Source organism: Sorex fumeus, unplaced genomic scaffold, assembly GCF_029834395.1.
Source record: "Sorex fumeus unplaced genomic scaffold, SorFum_2.1 ptg000122l, whole genome shotgun sequence".
In the NCBI taxonomy this organism is placed as follows: Eukaryota; Metazoa; Chordata; class Mammalia; order Eulipotyphla; family Soricidae; genus Sorex; species Sorex fumeus.
This window is the reverse complement of record NW_026606179.1, coordinates 32,866,957-32,893,325: the sequence shown is the minus strand read 5'-3', so window position 1 is coordinate 32,893,325 and position 26,369 is coordinate 32,866,957. Positions and strand designations below refer to the sequence as shown.

The window sequence follows — 26,369 nt, the reverse complement described above, 5'->3', positions numbered from 1 at the left end:
TGTTAAGAGTAATAATGAGAGGATTCTGCTCTATAAAATCATAAACCGTATTCGTTCCATAAACAGGCTGGAAAAGGTAAATTGGAATATCACTAGATAAACCATCGGGCACATGTCTGCCTTGTCCTGAATGTAAACCATTTGTCTCTGCAGGAATACAGAGACAGCTAGGAATCAATTTGCAAGAAATTTAAAAAAAAAAAAAAAGAAAAAAAAAACAGTTTAAAGAATCAAGAAAAGCCAAGAGTGTGGGACTTTCATGAAACAAAACTGAAATAATGACTTGACTCCCACATCTCTAACTAAATTAAAGTACTCTTGTGGAAAGCTAAAGTAGAAAGCGTTTCCTCACTCGGCCAACTGAGCATTTGCTACTTGACAGGCGCAGAGAGAACAGGCAGGGCAGAGAGGACAGGCTCAAGAATCTTGGAGATCTCTGCACCAGTGCTGCTGTTTTGACACCTAAAACTGAGGGCCTGAAATGACCCTCAGACAACTCAAAAAAAAAAAAAAAGTGCTCGGTATCAAAAGCAGCAGTGATTTGGGGAAACACTGGAAGAAAACAAAAGAACATTTTATTCCGTTCAGATTCTTGCTATAATAAAATTCTACTTTTATAGAATTAGATAGAAAATACATCTCCATGGAAACAATACTTCCCAGCAGATATGCCAGGCTGGCGAGTACACTTCTCCCTGCAGGTCTTCGCGTCCCTGCGCAGATGGACAGGATCTGGGGGGGAGGTGGTCCCAGAGCACAGTTCTGTGAGTGGACAGGACAGGCCCTGAATTCTGTCTTCTCGGTTTACGAGATGCAAATCAATCTGAGCCTTATCCAAGCCCAGGTTTGTTTGTTGTTTTTTTTTTATCAGCAAAATGGGAATAATCAAGGACTACTTTACAAGTTTTATCAAGAATGCAAAAAAGTGCAAGTTTTCTAATTCAGGAATTCATACATTCCTGGCTCCAGAATTCAGGTGTCCAGGCATTTTATTCATAGTTGCATGATCATGACATCTAATCACATGGTTGGTCTATGATTGGCAAACCATTAACATCAGTGACCAGTGTATAGTGGGGGCTTCTACTGAGAGGAGGGGAAAGGTGGGGCCAGAGCAATTTTACAGCAGGTAGGGCATTTGCCTTGCACATGGCAAACCCAGATCGATCCCTAACATTCCATATGGTCCTCCTAGCACCACCAGGAATAATTCCTGAGTGCAGAGCCAAGAGTATCCCCTGAGCATCACTGGGTGTGCCCACCAAACCAAAAAACAACAACAACAACAAAAAAAAAAAGAGTAGGGGAGAGGCATTGGCAATGCTGCTATCAGTAGACATTGGTCAATCACTGGCAGAGATCATTAGAGGTTACTTGTAATATAAAAGAGTACTTAAAACTTTCAAATGTAACGTTTAGCAATTTGTTCCTAGTTACAAAGGTCAGGAAGCCAAATTAATTATATCATCTCAAAATGCTCATCCAGCCAAATCTTCTCCACAGCATATTACATTAGATGAGATGAACAACTTCTGTTTACAGGCTTCTAGCCAGAGTGGAGCTCAAAAAGTATCAACGTACTACATTTTCTGACACTTCTCAGTATCAAAAAGGGCTTTTTTCCACCTTCTAACAGTGATTTTTTAAAAGTGAATGATAACAGAAATGGAGAAAAAAAGCCACTGAGTTCTCATTTGGAGATAAGAAAGGATATTCTATTAAATAACACTTCTGCAACATAAAAGTCAAGTTCCAACAAGCCATCTTGAATTTCTATTTACATGCTCAGAACAAAATGCATCTTAGACACTCTGCCTTATTTATATGCAAGATATAAAGGAAACATACCTGGGAGGATATCGTTGATATGCAAAAGAATTGTACTTTCAACACTTGCAAAACTGCAAAGCTGGACTCCATCAAATCTTCCATCCCAGTTACCAATAGGATTATCCTAGAAATTAAATAATACACTAAGTGTTAAAAAACCTCCCCAATAAGATGTAAATATGGAAGTCTGTATTTTCTACAAAAGAACCCTCCAAAGCATTTTAGATAGGAAATTTCTACTATTTATCTTAAAAGGAAAAAAAAAGGACCATATTAGGCATAATTGCCCCTTTTTAATTATTTCATTTGTGTTTATTCTGGGAGAAAAAAAAAGAGAGATCCAGCAATAATGAAGTGACAGTAAACTTAGGTGAACAAGAAATCTAAAAGAAATTGTTATAGTTTACTAGATAGGAAATACGCATTCATATTCTAATGTTCATCTGCATAAGATCATTTGTTAAAAATATATTGCTTCACCCAGAAACCTGTCCCTAATTAAGAGTCGCTTGCTCTACTTACTCTAACCACATATCCTGACCATTAAAACATTCCATTTGAGTTCCTATATTCCTTTCTGTGCAGAGAACATCTCCTTCCTACTGTTTGTCATTTTACAAGTACACAAAAATCCCATCAATGTGGAGTTTTATATTTAATGGCTTCATACTCCAATGTGACACCAACTAGTACCAATTCATGGGGCCAATTTAAGACATGGGCTAGTTAACAACTACTCTGATTACGAACGTATACAGCAGACTAAACATCACTGGAAACAGAAGAACATGAAGAATACTGCATTTGCCAGAACTGTACTTTCAATAAATACACAGAATATTGGGAGGAGGGCGTACCCAAGCTAACTGGAGGTGGAGACAAAAGGAGAAGTAGACAAGAAAAGTTCTAGGCAGTTGCTCCAAGCAACAAGATGGTCTTAAGGTTGCCATCTAAACAAAGGGAAAGCCAATAGTTTTTGCCAAGTTTGAGGCCTCAGCCAATTCACCTGAAGCAAGGGTAATCTCAACCTGAAGTTAGTGTACCTCTGCTTCCAATCTTCCCTCTCCACAGCCACAGTCTTCCCATGGTTTGTAGATGGAGAAACAAACAGTACAGGAGTTTACGGCACCTGTCCCGCAACCCTCTGACCCTGGTTCAAGTATCCAGGAACACATAAGGTCCCTGGAGCATCACCAGGGTTCACTCCTGAGCACAGAGCCAGAAATAAACCCTGAGCACAGCTGGTTGGGGCTGAGGCTCTGCAGTACAACACTTGCCCTGCATATGTGAGATAGGAGGGGAAGGGAAGCAGGAAGCGGGGCGGGGGGGGGGGGGGGGGGGAGATAAAGGGAGGAGGAGGGGAAAAGCTGAAAAATGTGCTTTATTGCAAGCTATCCCAAGGGACCCAGACATTTCACTCTGGTCTAACTTTTAATTTGGTAACTGTAGTAAATTAAATGTGTTTAGACAACATATTTTTCTAACTAATAGATTGCAAGAAAACTTTCCAAGCTCAGTATTAAAAAAAACATATGTTGAACAATCAGACCCTATCAGCAAAAAGGCACTGTCAAACAAAACAAACACTGTCCTCCCATTGTTCATCGATTTTGCTCGAGTGGGCCCAGTAACATCTTCATTTTGAGACTTCTTGTTACTGTGTTGGAATATCGAATACATCATGGGTAGCTTGCCAGGCTTTGCCAGGTGGGCGAGATATTCTAGGTAGCTTGCCGGGCTCTCTGAGAGGGGCGGAGGAATCGAACCTAGCTCGGCCGGGCTGGCTGCACACAAGGCAAATGCCCTACCGCTGAGCTATTGCTCCAGCCCAGCAAAAAGGCATTCCCAAATAAAAAATAATCATTCACGTCATTGAGAGTGTACAAAAGCCTATTACTAACATCTTCTGCTAACCCGTTCCAGTGTTTAATAATTCTGCATGAATTTCCTCTTTATGCCTAACAAATCATTGCCCCAATTTTCAAGCTAGGATAAAATGTTTTTAGCCTTTTCCTTCTCCTCTTATTCAACTTGCCATGATAAAATATATGTGTTATTAACAAATAAGACTGTAAGGTGGTGTTAAAAATAAGTGATACCAAAATATTTGGGCTGAAGCAATAGCACAGCAGATAGGGCATTAGCCTTGCATGCAGTCAACTCAGCCGACCCAGGTTCGATTCCCCCACAACTCTCAGAGAGCCCGGCAAGCTACCGAGAGTATCTCGCCCACACGGCAAAGCCTGGCAAGGCTATGACGTATTCGATATGCCAAACACAGTAACAAGTGTCACAATGGAGACCTTACTGGGCTCGCTCGAGCAAATCAATGAACAGCGGAAGGAGAGTGACTGTGGCCAACATATTTATGATTCTACATATGTAAAGTACCTAGAATAATCAATTCACAGACATAAAAAGAACATTGATGACCAGTTGAATATAGCTGAGTGGGGTGCACTAGTGGGAGTTTGACAGTCACCGGGCTTCAGTTAGGAATGATGGAGTGATTCTTAGGCAATGATGCCAACATTTAATTCCACTGAAGCATGAAATTTAAAATGATTAAAATAATGAAATGTTATGTTCCTATATTTTACAATAAAAAAAATATTTTGAGGAAGCTATACCCTAAGAAAATACTCTACCTTTTTCTCTTAAAAAAAAAAAAGAGGATAAAAAGGGTGATTATGGGGCCAAAGAGATTGTGCAACTGGTAAAGCACTGGCCTTGCACACAGCAGACCCAGGTTCAATTCCTGGCACCACCTATGGCCACTTGAGCCCATCCAACATGTTCCCTGAGCACAGAGCCAGGAGCCAGGAGTAGGAGTAGTAAGCCCTGAGCACCACCAGATATTTCTCCCAAAAACTGAAAAAAGGAAAAGATAATAAGTCATTTTTAAAAAAATGATTATGGGTAACAGACAGTACCTCGGGTAAGATGCTGCCCTTGCATGCAGCCAACTCAGTTCAAATCCCCAGCATCACGCTTGGTCCCCTGAGCATAGCCACAGGGATCACCCGTGAGCACAGAGCCAGGAACAGCTTTAGAGCACAGCAGAGTATAGCCTACCTCCCACCCCCAACCCCACCCCCCCAAAAAACAAGCAATTATTTCTTCTTTTTAGTTATTTTCCACAATAATTTTATACTATAGTTATTAAAATCAGGTCAGATATTTAAATTTTGCAAAACATTATAAACAGAGAAATACTGGGGCCAAAGAGATAGTATAGTAGATATTTACTTGCCTTGAAATGGCTTAACCAGGTTCAATCCCTGGCACAAATGGTCCCCTGATCATCACTATAAGTGACCCCAAAGCACAGAGCCAAGAGTAAGCGCTGAACACTGTCAGGTGTGTCCCCTCCTATCCCCCAAAGGAGAGATTAAATACTAATTATCAAATAAAAAAACTCTTTCAAAATAAAAGTAACATCATTAATTTTTGAACTTTTACCCTCTCGATGAATGATAATAAAGCAAATTTAAAGACTGAAAGCAGTCTTCCAGTTTATTCGAGTTGAAAAGTACAAGTAATTCTATGTCTAGACTTCTGTCTCCTATCAGTGTTCTCTGACTAAAGATAAACCAGAACATGTTCTTTAAATTGCTCTGCATTCGTTCACTCCAAATATTCAAAATGTATTTCATTTCTGCCTAAATCAAGCATAAAACAGATATGTCCAAAAGATAGAACAATCCCAGAGCTTCTTACCATGTCCACACCAACAAAATATCCTAAGCTTTCCTTCCCCGGCAAAACATCACAGAATATGACTGTTCCCGATTCCACAGTTTCTCCGAGCTTCAAGGAAACTCTGGAGTTAATTTCCAGCGGAGGGAGCTCGACAGGCATTGTGTCCACAGGACCTGCGTAATCACTCTCCAGTCCATTGTCATCGTCTTCGAGGAGCTCAAGCTTGTCCAACGCAACAAATACGCCACAATCTTCCTCACACTGAAAAAGCTGCTTCCCTTGATAGAGTCCATCAGTGAAGCCTTGGCCACGACCATCTTCCTAGGTTTGAAAAGGAAGAAACAATGAAAGGCAGTCACAGAAAGATGATCTATTGAGAAAATGGATCCTCCCAGGGCAATTGGGGAAAAGAGAGTGGGGGAATCCACATGATAAATGTTAAGGCCTGCAATCGTTAAGCCAATGCTGTTCAATTTGTGACATTAAAAAAAAAGTTTATATTTGATGCTGAACTAAAACTACCCGGTAATTACAGGTCATAACTACCTTATTAGAAATCTGGATTGGATTCTACCTTGTGGTTTTAGCTAGAATTTTGTTCTAACCAGAAAATTTTACCTAAAATAACAGTGACAGTATCTCCATTTATTGAGCACTTACTATATGCCAGATGCTATGATAAAATTAAAAAAAATTAACTGCATGCTAAATAAATTAGTATCACTTAAATAATTAGTAGCACTTAAATAATTAGTAGCACTAAATAATTAGTATCACTAATTTATAGATGAGGAAGCTGACATGGGAAGTTAACCAGCTTGGCTAAGTAACTGAATTTATAAGTTTTTAAAAGGCAGAGCGAGAATTCAAATCTCCAATTTGTTTTTATCATCACTATTTCACAAATTAAATCAAGGAACAAAGCATGAAATCCTATTTGCAGGAATGTCAAAATGTGACATTTAAATTCTGGAAAGATATTGCAAAGTGCTCAATTCTATTTTTAGTAGAAATACATTCCAAGATGATTTTCATATATATTATCAGAGACAACTGTGAGCAAGTTTAAATCGCTGCAACTTATTTTTTAAAATAAGTTAATGGGGCTAGGGCGGGAGAGACTGAGACTCTTCAGGGGACTGAGCACAGGTTCTGCATGCAGGAGATCAGGTTTAAGCCCCAGGTGAGTTGCCAAATACAGGTATCACTGGGAGCCAATCCCAAGGAGAAAACAATCTCTACCACTGCTGACCCTAGAACAGAATAAGACAAAAATCCAGGGCCAGACTGATAACTCAATGGACTGGATCAAATGTGTCACATGTGAGAGGAGTGGCATCAATCGCCAGCAACAGACATCCCACAGCCAGCAGTGTCCCCCAAGCACTGAGCCAGGAGTACCACCAGAGCCCCGCCACGTAAGGCCCCCAAACTAAAAACTCTTATGTCTAAATTAACAGAATGCAATAAGAAAATTCAAGAACCGATCAATGATAAAGTCACAAGATTGTTAGCAAGTTTTTCAGATTATTCTATAATGGAGTTTCCCTTTAATGTAAGTACTAAAATATCTAAAACACACATAATCGATAGCTACATGATTTACTTGTATTTCCTACAACAGTAGGTAGTCTACAAGTTAATATCATGGCATCATCTCAATGTATCATTGGATAGTAAATCCTAAGGATTCTGGATATTAAAAATTACAGATTTGGGGCCGATTTTGTCTCTGTATATAAAGGAGAAAAACATATACAAATAAACATCCATTTCATGTATACTCTCACACATCCCCCCCCCCAAACACATGGCCCCCAAAATGAGTTATCAGACTTACAGACTTACCAGTAATTCTACTCCAAAGAATATCCCCGACACTGTCCTCTCTGGTAACAGGGGTCCTCGGAAGCGCACCACACCAGGAAACTTCTCTTCCCCAGATCTCAGCTGTACTTTCACGGGGCTGCCCACACCTATTTGGAGACCTTTGCTGAGTCTATTTTTGTTTTTAAACAAGCTGAACCTCTCTTCACAATTGGTAATTGCCAAAAGCAACTCTGCGTATTTCTCATTTATTTCAACAACATCTTTTTCATCCACAAAAACAACTGCATGTGGCTGCTCGAGGATTTTTATTCCAATCTGATTTTTCTTGCCTTTTGCAGAAGGAATCCTCGAGTGTCCCAAGGAGCGATCCTGATACTGTCCGATGCTCCCTTTCGGGACTTTAAGGATCTTCGGGGTCTGTTTGTCTGCCACACTGCATTCTTGAAGAAGCATATAAAAAATCCGCTCCTCCCAGTAGGGTGAAGTAACTTTCTCTTGGCTCCATAAGCCTGAACTCATTGTGAGAGTAACTCTAAAATCTTAACTCAAAAGAAAAGGGAACTTCTAAGTCTGGAGTAAAACTGCAAAAGTCAAATTCACTGGCAGTCCCAAAGCCCGTTTTTAGCCATTTGGTGTCCATGCTGTGAAAAGTCAGCAGATCCAAGTGCCTGGAGGAGAAGCAAAAGGAAACTTTATACTTCCTTCTCTATCAGCTAACTTCTCCTAAAGGTTAGAGACTTTTTTAAATCTCTGGCAACTAGTAACAACACAGACAGACAAAAGCACTTTCCCAAATCTTAAAAAAGTTCAAATGTTACTTGTATCTTCTGTAATTCTGCACATTTATTTAAGGAGCTCAAACTATGAAGTATTTTTAGACAATACAATGTTTCCAAGCACTGCAGTTTATAAAATTATAGTAATAAATATATACATATTCAGATTTTTTTTTACTTTAAAAAGCAGCATTTTAATAGATCCTGATTAAATTCATGAGATACTGCATTTGCAAAACACACATGGATTTAAAAGGCTATTATTTCTATACATGGAGCATAAGTTAAAAGTGGCTCTTTGTTACGTTGAATATCTTTAATAATAAAACTGCCATAAAACCACATTCTGAAGCTTTAACCACAATTCATTTATCTGCATACCATATTTTGATAATGGAATATTTTATCCCTGGCTCAGCTTCATTTTCTTAATCTTGCACATTTTGTCCTTAGATAAGCAAATGCTGATCACATTATTAGAGCAATCATTTAATTTCTTCCAATCACAAATATCAGATATTACAAATCTTATTGCACCCAAAATATCTTTGAACATCTATTTTGTAGCCACCAAAACTTGGGATGGCGGGCATCAGAGAGACAGTACAGTAGGCAAAGAACTTGACTTCCATGCGGCTGACCTGAGTTGATCCCCATATGGTCCCCCGAGCCCACGAGGTATGATCCCTGAGCTCAGGGCCAGGAGTAAGTACAGTCAGTTATGGCCCAAATAGACAAAAATTTTTAAAAATTGGGATAATGATAAAACAAAGATACTAATATCACAGCGGGTAGGGCGTTCGCCTTACACGCGGCCAACATGGCCGACCCGAGTTCGATTCCTCCGCCCCTCTCGGAGAGCCCGGCAAGCTACCGAGAGTATTCGATATGCCAGACACAGTAACAACAAAGTCTCCAATGGAGACGTTACTGGGCCCGCTCGAGCAAATCGACGATCAACGGGAGGGCCTTTACTTTACTTTACTTTACTAATATAATTATATTATGGTATCAAATATAAAGTTGGGTTTGTTGTTGTTGTTGTTGTTGTTTTGCTTTTTGGGTCACACCCAGCGATGCTCAGGGGTTACTCCTGGCTCATGCACTCAGGAATTGCTCCTGGCGGTGCTCGGGGGACCATATGGGATGCTGGGAATCGAACCTGTGTGGGCCATGTTGGCTGCGTGCAAGGCAAATGCCTTACCCACTGTGCTATCGCTCCAGCCCCAAATAAAAAGTATTTTAATGTCATCTAATTTGATCTATGCAAGACTAGAGAGGAATATACAACAAGGTCCTGTCTTTTCAGTGTCTATCAAAGTTGGCCAAAAATGAATTTAATTTAAATTTTTCTAATCTAAAAATTGTTAAACATTTTCTATAAGAATACTGATCTTCCACAATTAGAGTAGCCATCTAATCCTACTTTGATGATTAAAAACTGCCATTCATTACATTAAGGCTATAACTCTTATTCTAATGATCTCTTCTGTATCCTAGGTCACAAGAATGTGGCTATTTGGTTTCTAAATACGGTACTGATCCCATCCTTCTTTGGACAGAGGTATCCATTTCCATTTGTCTGAGCGGGTTACAGGAGAGTGCACTATCAGATTTTACTATTTTATCTGGGGGATGGAAAATACTCGACACTCAGTTTATACTAAAGTATAAACTTTAGTTGATATTCCTAAAAATCAAGCAGCAAATTTTAATTTCAGTAAATTTAATTATCTACCTTAATGATTATACAATCTGGCAAATCTAATACTAGATAAAAAAAAGCTACATTTCTTTTCTGATGCTTTGTTAGGCAACACGTGCTCTGTAATTGCAAAGTTTTCTAACAATCTGTCCCTCTAGAAGGCAGAATAGACATGTAGCTCCCCCCAAGCAGGGTATAGAGTTTGACATTCCTTAAAAAATCAACACTAATGGAAAAATCTTGGAAACATCTAGATAATCTCTCACTAGTGCTCTCTCTCTCCTGCCTCTCTCTCCTCTCATGTTCCCTCTCTCTCTCTCTCTCTCTCTCTCTCTCTCTCTCATGCTCTCTCTCCCTCCCTTCTGTCTCTCCCTACCCCATCATCATAATCTGTCTTAATTCCACCTGAGGGCACTCTCTACTTAAGCAAATTTATATTTGCTTCTTCTATAAATCAACTGGAGAAACTCCAATCTTGGCACCAATCCAAGCAAAAACCCCTTCCACTCGTGACCCCTTTTTGCCCAAGAAATTTTCACTCAACCCAGGTTTAGAGGTATATAAAATTAGGTCCATCAAGGTAACATCGACTGGTAATAAATCATAAATTTATTTTAAAATAACCCCCGACTCAATTACACGACCCCGTTTGGAGTCACACCCCACAACTTCGGCAGCTCAGCTTGACTGATTTTTGTTCTCATTTTTGTGGCCCACTGGACAGCGCTCTTGGAGACCACTAACAAGCCAGGCCAGGCCAGGCATCAAACACAGGCCTCACACATGCAAGGAAAATGTTCTCCCCGTAAGCCATCTCCCCGCCAAAAGCTGAGCTCTAAAGTACTGGAATGAAATGTTGATTATTTCTAACAAAAATTCTTTCCAAATGTCAACTTTTCCAACAGTAAATGGCCTTATTTTTTTCTCAACCCATGCATCATTCATATAATTCATGCCATATACATGCCCTGTGACAAGCAACAGTATCTGTTATCTCACTTAAAAGGCTTTACAATGTGCTTTCCGAGTCCCCTGTCTACTTTTTATAATCTACACTAAATTTACCCTTGCCACTGGCCATGTTCTGTGGCTTCCCACGGTATGTATTAAGTGAACTCCCTTTCCGACCTTGCTGATTTCCAACTTACAACTTCTCATCAGTACTGAGATGTCAGGATGACATGTGTATATTTAAAACAAATCAACAAAACAATAACCCAGAAAAGGAACACAAACATTTCTGAATAGGTTTTGTAGTACTAAGGTTGTGGTGCTTAGACAGTATTTTTATTGTGAAGATGGTCAAAACGCAACTTTACGGCCAGTGAACTGGCTCAACAGGCTGGGGGGGGGGGGGGGCGGGAGGGAAGGGAAGGGGGGAATCTGATCCACAGACATCAGGCCCAGGCTGAATCCCTGGCACCACCTGGTTCCCCAACACCACAAGGAACTCCTTGGGCACTGAGCTGGAGTAGCCTCTGAGCACTGCCAGGTACAGCCCCCAAACAAAACAAAAGCAACTTCCTAACATGAGTTTAGGGACCAGAGCAATAGTACATTGGGTAAGGCATTTGCTTTGCACACAGCCAAACAGGATCTAATCCTCAGTATCCTATATGGGCCTCTGGGTATCACCAAGAACTCTAAACTTGGCCCAAAAATCAGTAAACACACACACACACACACACACACACACACACACACACACGAGAGCTTATTTTTAAGGTATTTAAATAATTTTTTAAAAATGAACATTTTTAAAATATGGAAATTCTACTATGAAAATGACTTTTAGAGAATTTCTAAAACCTTCCCTCATATAGTAAAATTAAGAACTGCCTTGACTCTTAATTATTATATGGCAATAATTCTACTCATTCCCCAGTTTAATAACTAATGGGACAACTTGAAAGAAAACTATGAGTGCTAATAAAATATTACCAAGATAAAACTAAATTATGGGATGCATTAGGATGCTATATTTTTAATGATTCTCATTACAAAATTGGTTTTTGTAAATCATTCAAGATATAGTCCACAGTAAAATTTAATAGAATTACTTTGGCTTATAAAAAGGTTGCAGCCAACTCAACAGCAGTTACCAAGTACCATATTTTTAAAGTGAACTATACTATACCAAGAGCAATAATTTTCCTCTGCTTGTATTAACACAGTAAAAGTGAGCTTACTAAAACTGACCAGATTTGACAACCTGAACAGTCAGAGCAAAAGTTACAACACATTTAAAAGCATTATCAAAAAAAAATTTTTTTAATATTTTCTCTTATAGTTAGATTATGCTAAGAAAGAATAGGTTTGAAATAATATAAAAAAAAACCCTATTTGCAACTGATCAAATTGCTTCAGGGAACTAACTTTATGGCTCTAGTGTATGGTCTACATAAATAATTTTGTTTTGTTTCATTTCTGTTTGTTTGGAGACCACACTGGTGGTGTTTAAGTCTTACTCTTGGCTCTGTGCTCTGGGATCTCTCCTAGAGGAGACCGGGACCATATGTGGTGCTACGAATCAAACTTGGGTTGGCTGTATGCGAGGCCTTACCCAGTATACTATCTCTCCAGCCAAAGAAAAGCATTTTTATGCTTATTAATATCTCAATATGCTGATACAACAGCAGAAATGTAACTTAAGGGACTTTCCTCCCACACGGAAAGACTAGCACAGGTTAAATACTGGGGGGGGCGGGAACAAAGATTTTAGAAAGGGCAGAAGGCCTCAATTCTCTTACTACCTTTCAGGTCTCTGTTTAGAAACTACCTGTAATAGTATATTATGAGTGTATGATTCACCTAAATACCATTGTACTGATTTCAGGCTGACAAATTGTATGATTACAAGTATCCTGATAATTACTACAAGCAGTGAATGAATACTGCCAAAGAGATGATATATGATGATATACTTGACCCTAACCCTATATTGGAAAGGTTTTTCTACTGACCATATTCAACAGGGGGAGACAAACTGGACTCACAAGAAATTGAAAACACAACTGGTAATCTGAGCTTAATTCTGAGTAAACAGTAATTTGATTGTTGGAGCGATAGCACAGCGGTAGGGCGTTTGCCTTGCACGCAGCCAACATGGCCGACCCGAGTTCGATTCCTCTGCCCCTCTCGGAGAGCCTGACAAGCTACCGAGAGTATCTCGGCCGCACTGCAGAGCCTGGCAAGCTCCCGTGATGAATTCGATATGCCAGACACAGTAACAACAAAGTCTCCAATGGAGACGTTACTGGGCCAGCTCGAGCAAATCGATGATCAACGGGAGGGCCTTTACCTTTACCTTTACCTTACTAATATATTGACTTTAATATATTAAAATCATTAAACCAAGATGAAGGTTGGAAGGCACAATATTTGTCAATTTTCTATTAGTGCAATAGAAAGATGATCAAGAAATAAATCTTACAGCATATTATAGGTTAGAATTTGGGGCCAGAGAGAGATAGTACAGGAAGTAAGGGAGCTTGCCTTGTACTTGGTTTACCTACGTTCAATCGCAACCCATATATAGTCCACCAAGCTCTGCAGGAGTAATCACTGAACATCACTTGGTATGGTCCAAAAACTTTAAAAATAATAAAGGTTAGAACTACTGCACTGGAAGTATAAGAATAAATAAACTGCATTTAGCTACATAAAATTGACAATGGTTAATTTCTAGAAGATTTGTCATTTTGGCTCTCAAGTTATCTGTTGATTTTCAAATTGCATCACTGAATAAACAATCTCAACTAAATTCACTAAATTCACAAAGAACATGTTACCTCTCCTGAGATGACTTATTCAAAAAAACCACAGGATGCTAGCGGAATAAAAGTTACCATGCTGAAATGCTGCACCTGTATGAATGTCAAATATGTCAGTCTCTGTGAATAGCAAAGAAAGGAGACATGTGGGATGTCCCCCCCCCAAAAAAAAACTCTAAAAGTTAGATTACCATTTTAAGAACAATATCCCCCACCAAATGAACAAGCTGCTATATCCCTAAACAATATTAGACTAGCCAAGAGAAAGAGATTCCATGATCAGTAAAAGCAGTTTAATTTTCCTTAGAGATTAATATAACCAATTACACAAATATCCAGCCCATAAAACAGGTGAGATATTATCCGGTGAAAGATCAGACATATTCTGGCTTCCACATTTGCATAAACGTCAAAAGAATACTAAAGGTACACCATCACATGGTCTGGTCCCAGGCCTTCATCTTTCTAATTCCAATGCCCGAACTGCGCCTGGCTTATGGTTAGAAATGAATGAGTGACTTGGTTGGTTAACTCAGGTACTAAGAGTGGAAGCCCAAAACACATTTTTTTGTCCTAACTGTTTAAATGATTAAAAGCTTCTTCCTTTTTCAAAGAAAAAGACCACACTCCAGAATTGGGAATATTTAATGACTCTTACCTACAACTATACTAACTCTACAGCTTTATCTAAAGCTATACTATACTGGGGCTGTAGTGATTAGCACAGCTGGTAGGATGTTCGCCTTGTACGCGGCCTACCCTGGTTCGATTCCCAGCACCCCATATGGTCCCCCAAGCACCACAAGGAGTAATTCCTGAGTGCAGAGCCAGGAGTAACCCCTGTGCATTGCCGGGTGTGACCCAAATAACTAAATAAATAAATAAATAAAGCTATACTATAAACAAGGTTGATTTGCACATCACTTCTTATTACAAGCGGAAGAAACAAACAAGGTTTCACAATCATGAAAACTTGTTTTGAGGTTCATATGACTATGACTGATGCCCATAAATATAAGGCCTTGGTGAGAGACAATCTCAACAAATTTCAGGTCTAATCACCTGAGGGGTGAACAGGACAATTACTCCTTTCTTCTTGCATTAAAGACATCCCTAAATCTGACAGAGTCGCAGTTTCAGACAAGGCAGAACCACAAAAAAAAAAAAAAAAAAAAAAAAAAAAAAAAAAAAAAAAATCACTGCTGCTGAAAGCTTGCTGCTTTATATAACAAGTGTTCCCTATCAGCTCTTCAAAAAAGTTGCCATTCAAAGACAGGCTTTTTTCCCCCCCTTTTGCAAGCATACTTAAAAATTGCAGCAGAACATTAGAGAATGTTCTGGGTGTTGTCAACATTCACAGTACATGAACTTCCACAAGAATCATTTTCTCCTACTACTGTTCTTAGTTCAATCCACCCACTACCCTGCGTGAACTGGCAGGCTAAATTCTAAGGGCCACTCAGTTGTGTGTGTGGGGTGGGGTGGGGTGGGGTGGGGGGAGGGTGGGGCGAGCAGTGCAGGGAGGGGGTGTGCAGAAAACCAACACTCCCTCCAGGCTTGCGTTTCTCTCCGATGCCAAGACCACGAAAGGACCAGCAGTTATGAAGATGCTCGGGGTGGGGGGGAGTGGGGGGGAGGGTTTGGGAGTTCGGAGAGGTGGGGGCAGGGTTGGATGGGCGCTGGGCGCCCCCGGGCTGAGTGGCTGGAAGATGACAACCCTCCACCAAGCAGAAAGATGCACAATGCGACTACAGAAATCACCGGGGGGGGGGGGGGGGGGGGGGCGGGGGGGCAGCTGACCCAGCTCACGGCCACATTCAGGAACACTGCCTTCCTTCAAGACTTCAAGATTTCCCCTAACCTACCACTCCGGACCGATCTTGAGCACACAATTTTAAAATAAAAACAATTTTAAAAATAAAATTAGAAGCCGATGGGGGGAGAAAAAAAGAAAAGGGAGAGAAAACGAAAAAAAAAAAAAATACCTAGTTTCCACCGCGCGCACCTTCTAACTAAACAACTCCGGGTTGTTTTTGCAAAACCGAGCTCACCCCGCGAAAGGGGGAAACTGAAAGAAAAAGCAGAACACGCCATGAGCAAGGCCAGAGAACCCCAAGTTGCTCTTCCTGGAGAGCCTGAGACACCTCCAAAATAAGACAAAAACAAAACAGGAGCGCTCTCGGCCACCGCCTCCAAGTCCTAGAGCTGCCCGGAGTTCACGGTGACATCCCGGACGCCCCGCGAGCCGGCCGGCGGCCCGTGCCTCAGTTTCCCCATCTGCAAAGACAGGGCCGGGGGGGGGTGGAGAGGGGGAGATGTTTTTCTTGCATTGCTCGCACCCCCAAGTCCTCGCTTCCTCCGAGGTCCCGCCGGCGGCCACCCCCTCCCAACCCTCGAGCCCCAGCTCAGGAAGGCCCAGGGGGTGCTGAGGGAGCCCGGGGAGCCGCGCTGACGTCAGCGGACTCAGTCTCCCGCCGGCCCGGCGGGCTCCGAGTCGGGGCACCTAACGGGTCAGCCGGCGCCCAGGGCCCGGCGACCGCCAGCCCCGGCGCCAGGGGCCCGGAGGCCGGGCAGGGGCGCCGCGCGGAGGGGACCGGCCGCCCGTCGCTCGCCAGCCCGGCCGCCCGCCCGCCGCTCACTCACCTCGGGCGGCCGAGCTGCACACCCTCGCCCCGGCGTCGCCAGCCCCAGTCCCGGGTCGGCCCCGGCGCCCCACACCGCCGCCCTAGTATTTACCTCCGACGCGCGAGCCCCAGCGCAGCCGAACCTGCTACCTGGGCCCGCCCCCACCTGCCCCGCCTCCGGACCGCCCCGGGTGGCGGGGGGGAGCGGGAGCGGGGGTGGAGGGGGCAGCTGTCTGGTGAGCCAATGGCAGCGCGAGGTGCGGAGCCTGGGCGCGCTCTGATTGGTCCACCCCGTGACAGACCTTCCTCCAATGGCTGACAGCCCGGAGCGGCCCGAAGGGACTTTCCGCTCTGTCAAGCTCGGTCGAGCCAAAGGGAAAGCGAGAGGGGAGGGACGGAGGTGCGGGGGGGTGGGGGCGGGGACTTGTGGATGATTGGCCGAAAGGTTGCGGGTGCTGCGTTCCCATTGGCTGACACTGGAGGAGGGGCGGTACTCTCTACAGCGCCCCGTTCCATCGCCCATGCCGGGTCTTGGCTCTTGGTTTAGCTGTCAAAACTCCTGCAGACTGAGAGCTCGTGGGTAGGGTGGAGAGCAGTTCACAGGGGAGCTGGGAAAAGGCTGACAGGAGTTCATGAAAGCGCACAACTTTGGAATTAAACCTAAGTTCGGATTCTTTGCGCTATTAGTAACCCTTCGTGGCACGGACTCTTAACAACCTCGCTGAGCCTCAATTTACTTCTCTGGAAAATGAAGATAATCCTATCACCGGCCTTAAAGAATGCTGTGAAATAGCAGGTGTAAAGTTTCTGACAGCAGGAGCATCGTCAATGTTAGATCTCTTCCTTTCCTTCGAGTGGGTCTGGACCGCTGACTGGTTTTGGGCTGCTCTTGTCAGCTATCCCTGTTTGGAAAATCCGTCTACCAGAGGTGGCAAAGAAGGGATTTCCGCTCGCAGCCTCGTTCAGCATTGCACCCCTGGCCACCAGCCAGGACTTGGGCTGTAGTTAAGGATCTTTCAATTAGAAGGGAGGCTTCTGATTCCCAAAAGTGCTCAAAATATTTAAGGACGTGCTTTTTATACTCGGTCCCAGAGCTTTGCAGCATGCCTTGCTGTACTGGTTGCTCTTGTTAATTAATTCCTTCTCCTTTGACATTTTAAGTACCAATTATAGGAGGTGATTAATAGAGAGAAAGGAAGAGGTGTGTATGAGTGTGTGTGTGTGTCTGTGTGTGTGTGTATTTAATCATTAGAGTTTCCCTCGTGCAAAATAGCATATTTCTGAAGATCTGGAGGATTTAAACCAATAAGAAATCATATGCACGATTACTAACAGCACTAATGAACAGGTCACCTGTCTTCTGTGCCATAAATAACCAGAATAAGAAGAACATCCTTTGATTCAACCCACTCTTGTTCCTCCTTAGTCCTCTGATCCCTTTTCTAGGCTTCAAAAACAAACCACAGTACGGAATAAATTGGTATGATTCGCAATGTGGCCTTAATCAACAACATTCCTTCCTAGATCTAGACTCTTCAACAGAATTGGAAGGATTCAGAAATCAGTTTGACTGTGGCAGAAAATGTCACCCAGAAGATTGTTTTTCTCTCAATCCATGCACTGAGAAGAAAGCAGGGAGAGAAGAAAGTGGAGTTGGAGAGAAAGATTTTGAATCCTTTTAGATAGGCACTGTTCCTTTATCTAGTTTGCCAGGTTCCTTGCCCTTCCCTATTTTAGACTTTTTCTCAATTATGTTATCTACTGGCTCTGAAGAAGGCATTTCTGGTTGCCACTCCTGAACCAGAGTCTCTTAATGTCCTTTCTTGCGATGGCATTTGATGCTGTCTTCCCCTATTCTTCAGCAGGGCTCTCATTCTCACTACCTGTGACCCTTTGATCAGTCCTTCTGACATCCCCAAAGTCAGACAATGGGACCTGGCTGTACCCCGAAACTTCTCCCAATGCCACACCTTATAGAGGGGTTTTATCTCCACTAGCATCTCCTACCCATTTGGTCATCCATCACTGTCTAAAACGCAGTCTTCAAAATCATTCTGAAGATGTATTTAGACTTCCAGAGAAAAGGGACTTCTGCCAGGGGGTAGCATGGGGAAAATCATGTCATGGCTCTATTATTTGCAGTTTTTGATAAGTCCATCTCTAAGTTTTATAGATGCATCCTGATAACCTCTGTTTATCCTTCACAACTGTCCTCTTCAGTCTGGCTCTGACTTCATGCAGCCTAGCCTGAGTTACTGACAAGATTCCAGGAAACCTAACAGGTTAAAGGAGAGCTGTCACCTTTGCCCTCAGACAAGGAAAGCAGATGGTAAATGACTGTCACGTGATGTTTCAATTCTAAGATTAGAGGCAGTCTCTGCAGTCTAATGGCTCCGGATGCCACCCAGACAAACGGAACAGGAATGCGTGTGTACTAAAAGAACTGGAACATTCCTTCATTCAGTCTCTGGTTTGAGACACTTCCCACCAACCAATGATCAAGTCCAGCAGAACAAGCTCTAATCTCCAGGGCCGCCTAGACTGGACATGGCCACATGCATGCATGCATGCTGTGCAGCCCCTATCCACTATAGCCAGCATATCTCCACCAACTGATTGTTCGAGATCTCTGAACAAGAGGAAATCTCATGCTCAAGTGAAAATTCTCTCTGGGGGCTTTAATTCTGAAAGAGGAACTGAAGGAGGCAGGGCACAGAATTTGTGGTTATAAAAGGTAGCCAAGGAACATCTTTGTTGGGCTCAGGTGATCTTTATCCCAGGAGCCATTGAAAGTCTTTGAAGGACTGTAAGCAGAGTAGCTGACTGATTCCAGACCACCCGGCATCCCCTCTTTCTTGCATATAACTGGAATATGTGGGTGACTTATGTGAAGTGGGAAAGGAGAGGTAACAGCCTTAAAAGGGAAGTCTACTTTCTTTCTTCCCATCTGGATTGCCAGGAATGTGCATGAGAGGGTAAGCACTAGCACAATCTCCTTGGAGCACCTTCTTGGTCCAGATCTCATGCCTCACCAGCTTACCTAGCATCACTATGAGAAGCTAGTGAAGATAAAACCCACTTATAAGGTGTGATATTGGGAGAAGTTTTGGAGTACAGTGAGGTCCCATTGTCTGACTCTGGGGATGTCAGAAGGACTGAACAAGGGGTCACAGATAGTGAGAATGAGAGCCCTGCTGAAGAAAAGGGGTAGACAGCAACAAATCAACAACAGTCATCACATGGTACCTAAGTTCCACTGGATCTTCTTAGCACATAAATCAATCCCTCCCACACAATTTCTGGGGAAACCATAGAACTCAGGCGGGAACGAGAACAAGGGAAATCAATCCTGGCCTCTCTGTCCATCACCTTCCTCTGCAGAAAAGAGTTTCAGGAAGGTGATGGAGAGGGAAGTCGTGGATGTTTATTTGGGAAATATGGGAGGAGAGAAAGAGGGTTTCATGCGCGCGCGCGCAAGAGAGAGAGAGAGAGAGAGAGAGAGAGAGAGAGAGAGAGAGAGAGAGTGGCTCCCCCGAGGAGAGAGCCAAGTAGAGCTGCTGGCAAATCCCCAAGATGAAGAATACCTCAGAGAGTGGAAGAGAACGCCCATGTCATGCAGAGATGCAGATGACCCTGGGAATGGAGAAGCATACACCTTTGTCCCCGAAAAGTTGCTAGAGTTGTCAAAGGGAGGAGCTTAGAACTGTTGGATTGTCTTTGGATGTTCTTAGCATGGGAATGGCCGGCCATTATCCCAGCTTTGGAGCCTGATGTGGGGTGGAGGTGGGCTGGGGGAGAATCCAGAAGATGATGTGGGCCTGGAATTAAGCACAGAAAAGGCTTTTGGGGCTCCTCAGATTGTTCCTATACTTCAAAGGTCTTCATGTCTTTGGGTTCGTCTGGCTTCCAGCGGTGTCTTTCTGCGTGCACATTACTGGGGTTTCCCTGGCTCTATACCTGCAACCATCCCAACAAGAGCCACTGACATGAGCTTTCTCATCCAAGATTTGGTCACTTGGCAGCCATGTAGGAGCCCATGACTTCAAGTCACACCAGGGCTCATCTAAACCTCAGGAGAGTTTGTCATGGTTATTGATCAGATCCTGCTTTTTACTTTCTAAATGGTTTCCAGATGGCACCTCCTACTTCCAACTTCCCCAAATGCACTGTTCATTTTACATCCTGTTCCCTACTCCGCACCTCCACCCCACCCAGCTAAGGTGAACCCCTTATATTCCCACACTCAACGCAGTCATTCTGTCTTCCTCATCTCAGCAAATGGCAGCTTTCAGGCATTCCTTCATTCAGCCTCCGGTGGTTTGAGCCATTTCCCACCAACCAGTGATTAAGCCCAGCAGAAGGGGCTCTAAACTCCAGAGACACCGGGAGGGAATGTGGCCATAGGCAAGTGCGCTGTGCAGCCTTTATCCACCATAGTCAGTGCATTTCCACCAACTGATGACTTGATATAGCCCAAGATCTCTAAATAAGAGAAAACCTCATATGCAATTGAACATTCTGTTTGAGAGCTTTGATTCTAGTCACCTAAAAACATTTTGGATACATTGAAAGGGATTACTTTAATCATCTTAAAACTAATCCAGCTAAATAATAAATCCAGGCTCTCCTGTTGGAGTTATTTGCTGTTATCTGGGTGATTTGAAAAACCCACATAGAGAAAGGGATTTAATGCTTTTCATTTAGGTCTTTTGAGCGAGGCCAGAAATCCCATCTGGAGCATTTATACATTAAGAATAATGCCATGTCATGGGAAAGCTTCCTCCCTGAAAAGATTTAATGGTGTCGAGATGTCAAGGGGAAAAGTGATTTGTTCATATAGTCTGTCCCAATTTCTACTTTCTGTCCTTTGAGTATCAGTCTTTCCACCAACACTTGAGCACCAACTCTGCAGTGAGCACCACGTTGACAAGAAGAGTATTTCCCTAAGAGGAAATAGACAAAGGTTTGGAAGCAGCTGGGATGTGGCTCAATGATAAAGTGAATGCATTACATGCAGGAGAAGTGGGTTCCATCCCTGGCACTGCCAAGAGAGAGAGAGAGACAGAGAGACAGACAGACAGACAGACAGAGACACAGACAGAGACACAGAAACAGAGACACAGAGAGAGACAGAGAGAGCAAGAAAGCGGGGGGAGGAGCAAGAACCTGGGGTCGAAGCAACCGTACAGCAGGGAGGGTGTTTGCCTTGCATGTGGCTGACCTGGTTTTGATCCCTGGCAGCCCATATGGTCCCCCAATCCCTCAAGCACTGCCAAGAGTGATTCCTGTGTGCAGAGACAAGACTAACTCCTGTGTGTTGCTGGATGTGGCCCCAAAAGCCAAACAAACAAGCAAACAAAAAGAGCAAGAACCTGTGAGTCTAGAGAGTCTAATGTGGAGAGAAAGGAGATACGTGTGGCAACTCTCAAGAAAGCAAAGGGCTGATCCAGGCCAGCTGGAGGTCTTGACTTTCACGTTGGCCCTGAGGGAAGTCCTAGAGCGTTTAGACCAAAGCAAAGGCTGATCTGACTTGTAAAGTAGGCTCACGCCAAGGATTAAGGGTAGAATTAGGGAAACTTTAAGAAGACAGGTGCAGAAATCAGGCAAGGGTGGACCCTGAAGGGTCTCAGAGTTGGAAGAGAGAAGGTGAGGAGGAGGGGAACATGAACTTGAGAAGTCAAGGCAGGAGTTGACCCAAGCCAAACAAAGATATGGTGCTCCTAAAAGGAAGGATTTTCTGGCTGTCAGTGGTGCTTGGGGAGCTGTATGTGTGGATGATTCTGGAGGTGATGATAAATTGGGATTAAATTTAGAGCAAAAAAAAAGGGGAATCCAAAGATCTTGCCAGTCAGCACAGCTGTAGTCTCTCCCTACATAATTCTCCGAAAGAAACTCCACAGGCTTCCTACTGGGTTCCTGCCTTTGGGGCTCACCTCATCTCCACTCTCAGCCAAGACTCTGAGACTCTCATGGTCTCTCGGGCCAGGGCCATGCCTGGGGCACGTTTCATTTACCCTGCGGGCTGCACCCATCTTTCCTGGGGAAGGAGGCGTGAAGATGTGTTGGTGCAATAACACACTGATGTTCTAGTCTCAACTCAGCCAGCTTGGAATGTGATTCCACCTCCCACATTTCTGTGCGGTGGATTCATTTCAGCATCTTGTTTTGGCACTCTGGGGGGAAAAACACTTAAATTGATATCTTTTCCTTCCAAAATGACTAGAGCTCAAGTATGTGGCTCTCTGAAAAATGTCCTGCTCTATACCCTTTTTTTTCTATACAAAAGAATGAGGTACAACCCGGGGACCATAGTACAGGAGGGAAGACACTTGCCTGGCATGCAACTGACCCTTGTTTAATCTCTCATACCACAAATTGTTCCCCAGAACCATCAAGGGGTCACTCCTGAGCACAGAGTCGGGAGTAGCCTCTGAGTACCATAGAGTGTGGTCTGACCCCTCCCTCCCTCCCCTGCCAGAATAAAAAAAGTAAAAAGAACAATGAGGTATTCTTAGTCACAAATATGGAATGTGTCTGCCCTTAAATAAGGGCACTTTCTTTCAGTAAACCTCTTTAAGATAGAACTTTACGGGGCCAGAGAAATAGTACACAGGGTAGGGCACTTGCCTGGCATGCGTTCAATCCCTGGCACTACATATGGTTCCCTGAGCACCATCAGAAGTAATTTCTGAGCACAGAGCCAGGAGTAAGCCCTGAGCACCACAATTTATTTGGTCCAAAAGCAAATAAATAAAAAATTTCAAGCTCAGAATTAATAAATGTCAGTTTTATTTTTTTAATATAACTGATTGTTTTCTATTTTAAGTCCTCTCTAGTCTCAATCGTCCCTCTATTCTTAGATCTATTTACCTTTATTTCAATAAATAAATTTTATTTATGAGCCACACCCACGCTGCCCAGTTTTGCAGATTCACGACTGATCTCAAAAGAGATGCAAGCCAAGCTGCAAAAATTCTCAGGTACCTGGTCCATGCCTAAACACTCTGGGGCCATTCTCAGGAGGGTCAGGCCACATGCCCTCCCTGCGAAAGTCCTGGCAGCTGCATCACACCCCACAGATGCCACCATGCCCATAGCCCAATTCCACTGCTTCACAACTAATCTCTGCAGCGATGCCAAACCAATGAATGCAGAACTTTTGATAGTTCCACATCCTACACATTAGATTCAGCTACAGATTAACTTGCCAAACCAAGTTCATTGGTTTTCTGGCTGAAATTCTGAGGTCTTCACCCCCATATGTCCAGAAATCTCAGCATCCACACCCAAATCCCACAGTTGCCATGTAAACTCATCAGCCCAGTTCTACAGATCTTGGTGTTCCTGGAGCACATGCCTACATACATGGCTGTACAACATCTCCCAATTCCACAGAGCTGACACCCAGTAGGAGCACAGCAAATTAGATGGGAAAGTAAGATAGAATCCAGCTAAGGCCAGTAAACAAAAACAGTGACACAGAGGACTCAACTAGCAACAAACATCTTAGTAAACCCTCAGATAAAGATCTAATGACCCTCTGGTGAGATAAAGCACAATGTTCACAAATTTTATCTTACTGAAATAATTTTTGATAATTCCATTAGCCATTTAGTTGTAATGAGCAACATAAAATTATTGTATACCTGCTAAGGGGACAGGCTTGGGGATAGCTAGGAAGCTGGGGACAATGGTGGAGGGAAGGAAGGTCACACTGGTGGCGGGAATTGGTGTCTGAACATTGAGTGCCTATAACAACTTTGTAAACCATGGTGTTTAAATAAAGTAAAATTAAAATTGAGATCCAATTTTAAAATTGAGACTACACCTAAAATCCACATGATGTACTCAGTGAGGAAACGGGTCACCAGTTCTCAAATTCACCTGTCGACTCAGGCTGGAGAGAGGAATTCTCTTTGCAGGAAAAGGAAAGGCAATCCTCATGTCCAAACAGGTTTTCTAGCGTCATCTTCCCTCACAAAAATGATGAAAACAAAATTTAAAAAATAAAGACATTTTATTTAAAGGGAGAGAAAACTGCTCAAGAGAATTCAGGCTTTTCCAAAGAGAGAATAAAGCACAATGAAGGGAGTGGCCCCCAAAAAGAAGTAGGTCTCCTGGGTGGCTGTGAATTATGGTGTAGGTCTCACCACTGCTGGCTACCTTGCCAAATATTGCAGGTGATGTAGGAGGCAGCCAGCCTCAAAAAAAAAAGAAATAGTGTTCCCACCTCCCTGCTGGATGCACCTTGGGTCACCAGGGAAATGCCTGGTAAGATTGGGACCAGTGAAATCTTCCACCAGCATCTATGCAGCATGGATACTAATATCCTAGCAGCTCCACTGGGCACCATGAGACTGCACCTAAAGTCCACTTGATGTACAGTGAGGAAAAGGGTCTCCAGTTCTCAAGTCACCTGTAGACTCAGGATGGAGAGAGGAATTACTCTTGTAGGAAAAGGAAAGGCAATCCTCATGTCCAAACAGGTTTTCCAGTGTCATCTTCCCTCACAAAAATGATTTCAGAAGGAGACAAATGATGGAGTGAAAATTGCTTCGTGTAGTAGTGGGGAGAGACCGAGAGATGCCTGTTCAAGGGAGAACATGGGCTTCTCATCTCAGGTACAAATGAGAACAAATCTCCAAGAGAGAGAATGTTCTCCATTACCTCTATGTATTTTTGTTCTTTTATAAGCTTGTTTATGGTGGTGCCAGGGATGGAACTCAGGGTCTGGTGCTAGGCATGAGTTTCAGGGCTTCAGCCATCTTCCGGCCCCAGCTCTTTTTGTGATGATGCCATCCAGGCCCCTGTACCCTGTTTCTTTCATGGTGCTGAGGACACCCATGTGGACAAAGATGGGATCCCACTAGCTCCAGACCCCACCATAACTTTATGTCCCTAATTGGCTTTTCACTTTGTCTCTGGAGGGTGCAAAATGGAAGTCTCTTCCACAACAAAATGTGTTTCATCCAAACACCATCTTCCCCAGTGCTCATTATACAAGTCACAGATATTAGAGTCTTCCAACCTTGATTCTTCCCTTTTCCTCATTCCTCTTATTCAATTTACATGGAATCCCTTGAGAATCTAATGTCTCTGAATTCCATCCTTCATCTCCACCTCCAGGGACTCCACCTTCGATCCCCAGCCCACTCCCTCTTCTACTCACTCCCACCTATGCATTCTAGTCCCTTCTCCATCCGGGAGCAAGTGTGATCTACCCTACTGTAGCTATGTCCTGGGTCCCTTCCTTAGAACTCTCTGGTAGCTCTCCATTGTCCTAAAACCAAACTCCATATATTGACCATGACTAATGGGTCCTCCATAATTGGCCCTATGTCCACAAACCCATATTGTAACTCTCTTCCCTTCGCTCACAGACTATACCCATTTCCTATGGGTGCTATAACAAAATACCAAGTCAGTGACTTAGAGTGACAAATTAATTCTCTGCCAGTGCCAAAGACCAGAAGTCTAAAATAGGCTATATATAGCCAAGATAGCGGCGGAGCTAAACATCCTTTGGAGATTCTAGAAAACAATCTGTTCTTGCCTTTTCCAACTTCAGAGCTGCATCCCTTGGACCATAAGTCCCTTCTCCCAGCTGCAAAGCCAGTGGCAGAAGCCACTGCGTGAACGGCCACACTGCCTACCTCTGGGTCAAATCTACCTTTGCTTCTCTCTTATGGCATCTGTGACTGTCATTCAGGGTCTCCGATCCTTGAGCATAATCTCCTCCATTTCAAGATCCTCCTTCACACCTTTCAAGGCCCTCCTGCCAAATCATGCAGCATTCACAGTTTCACAGGACCAGGAGCTGCCTTGGTTCGGCCCCTCTCACAGCCCCTGTTCTTCCCTGAGGCAGAGGCTCAGGGAAGGAGGATGAGGGCGCCATGGGAGAGAGAGCTCTGCAGTGGGGTGGCTGTCTTTACTCCTGAGACAAGCGGGCCCGTCTCCATCTTCCTCCTACCTCTGTTCACGGGAACAACAGTCTGGTCAGAGTTCATCGGCAACCAAGAGAAGCCACAGACGTGCTCACACAGAGGCCTGGGGAGATGCTGCCACATTTAGTAAACCAAAAGCACACAAAACCTTTCACCTGAGCCCTAGCACATTGGATGCAGCTACA

General features: G+C 43.4%; 1 protein-coding gene across 4 annotated transcripts in view; it reads right to left on the bottom strand.

The window, feature by feature from the left end:
- CYLD (CYLD lysine 63 deubiquitinase) overlaps window positions 1-16,438 on the bottom strand; it is a 67,643-nt gene extending 51,205 nt beyond the window's left edge. For 3 of the 4 annotated variants that reach the window (XM_056136224.1, XM_056136226.1, XM_056136227.1), the window contains exons 1-4: window positions 16,353-16,438; window positions 7,381-8,030; window positions 5,551-5,853; window positions 1,849-1,954 (exon numbers count right to left, since the gene is read on the bottom strand). In XM_056136224.1, coding sequence (XP_055992199.1) covers window positions 1,849-1,954; window positions 5,551-5,853; window positions 7,381-7,881 — 910 coding nt within the window. In that variant the 5' untranslated portion in view covers window positions 7,882-8,030; window positions 16,353-16,438. Of the gene's footprint in view, window positions 1-1,848; window positions 1,955-5,550; window positions 5,854-7,380; window positions 8,031-16,259; window positions 16,281-16,352 lie in introns of those variants that run through there. The other variant, XM_056136225.1, reaches the window with a different exon arrangement.
- Between the last annotated feature and the right edge of the window lie 9,931 nt (window positions 16,439-26,369).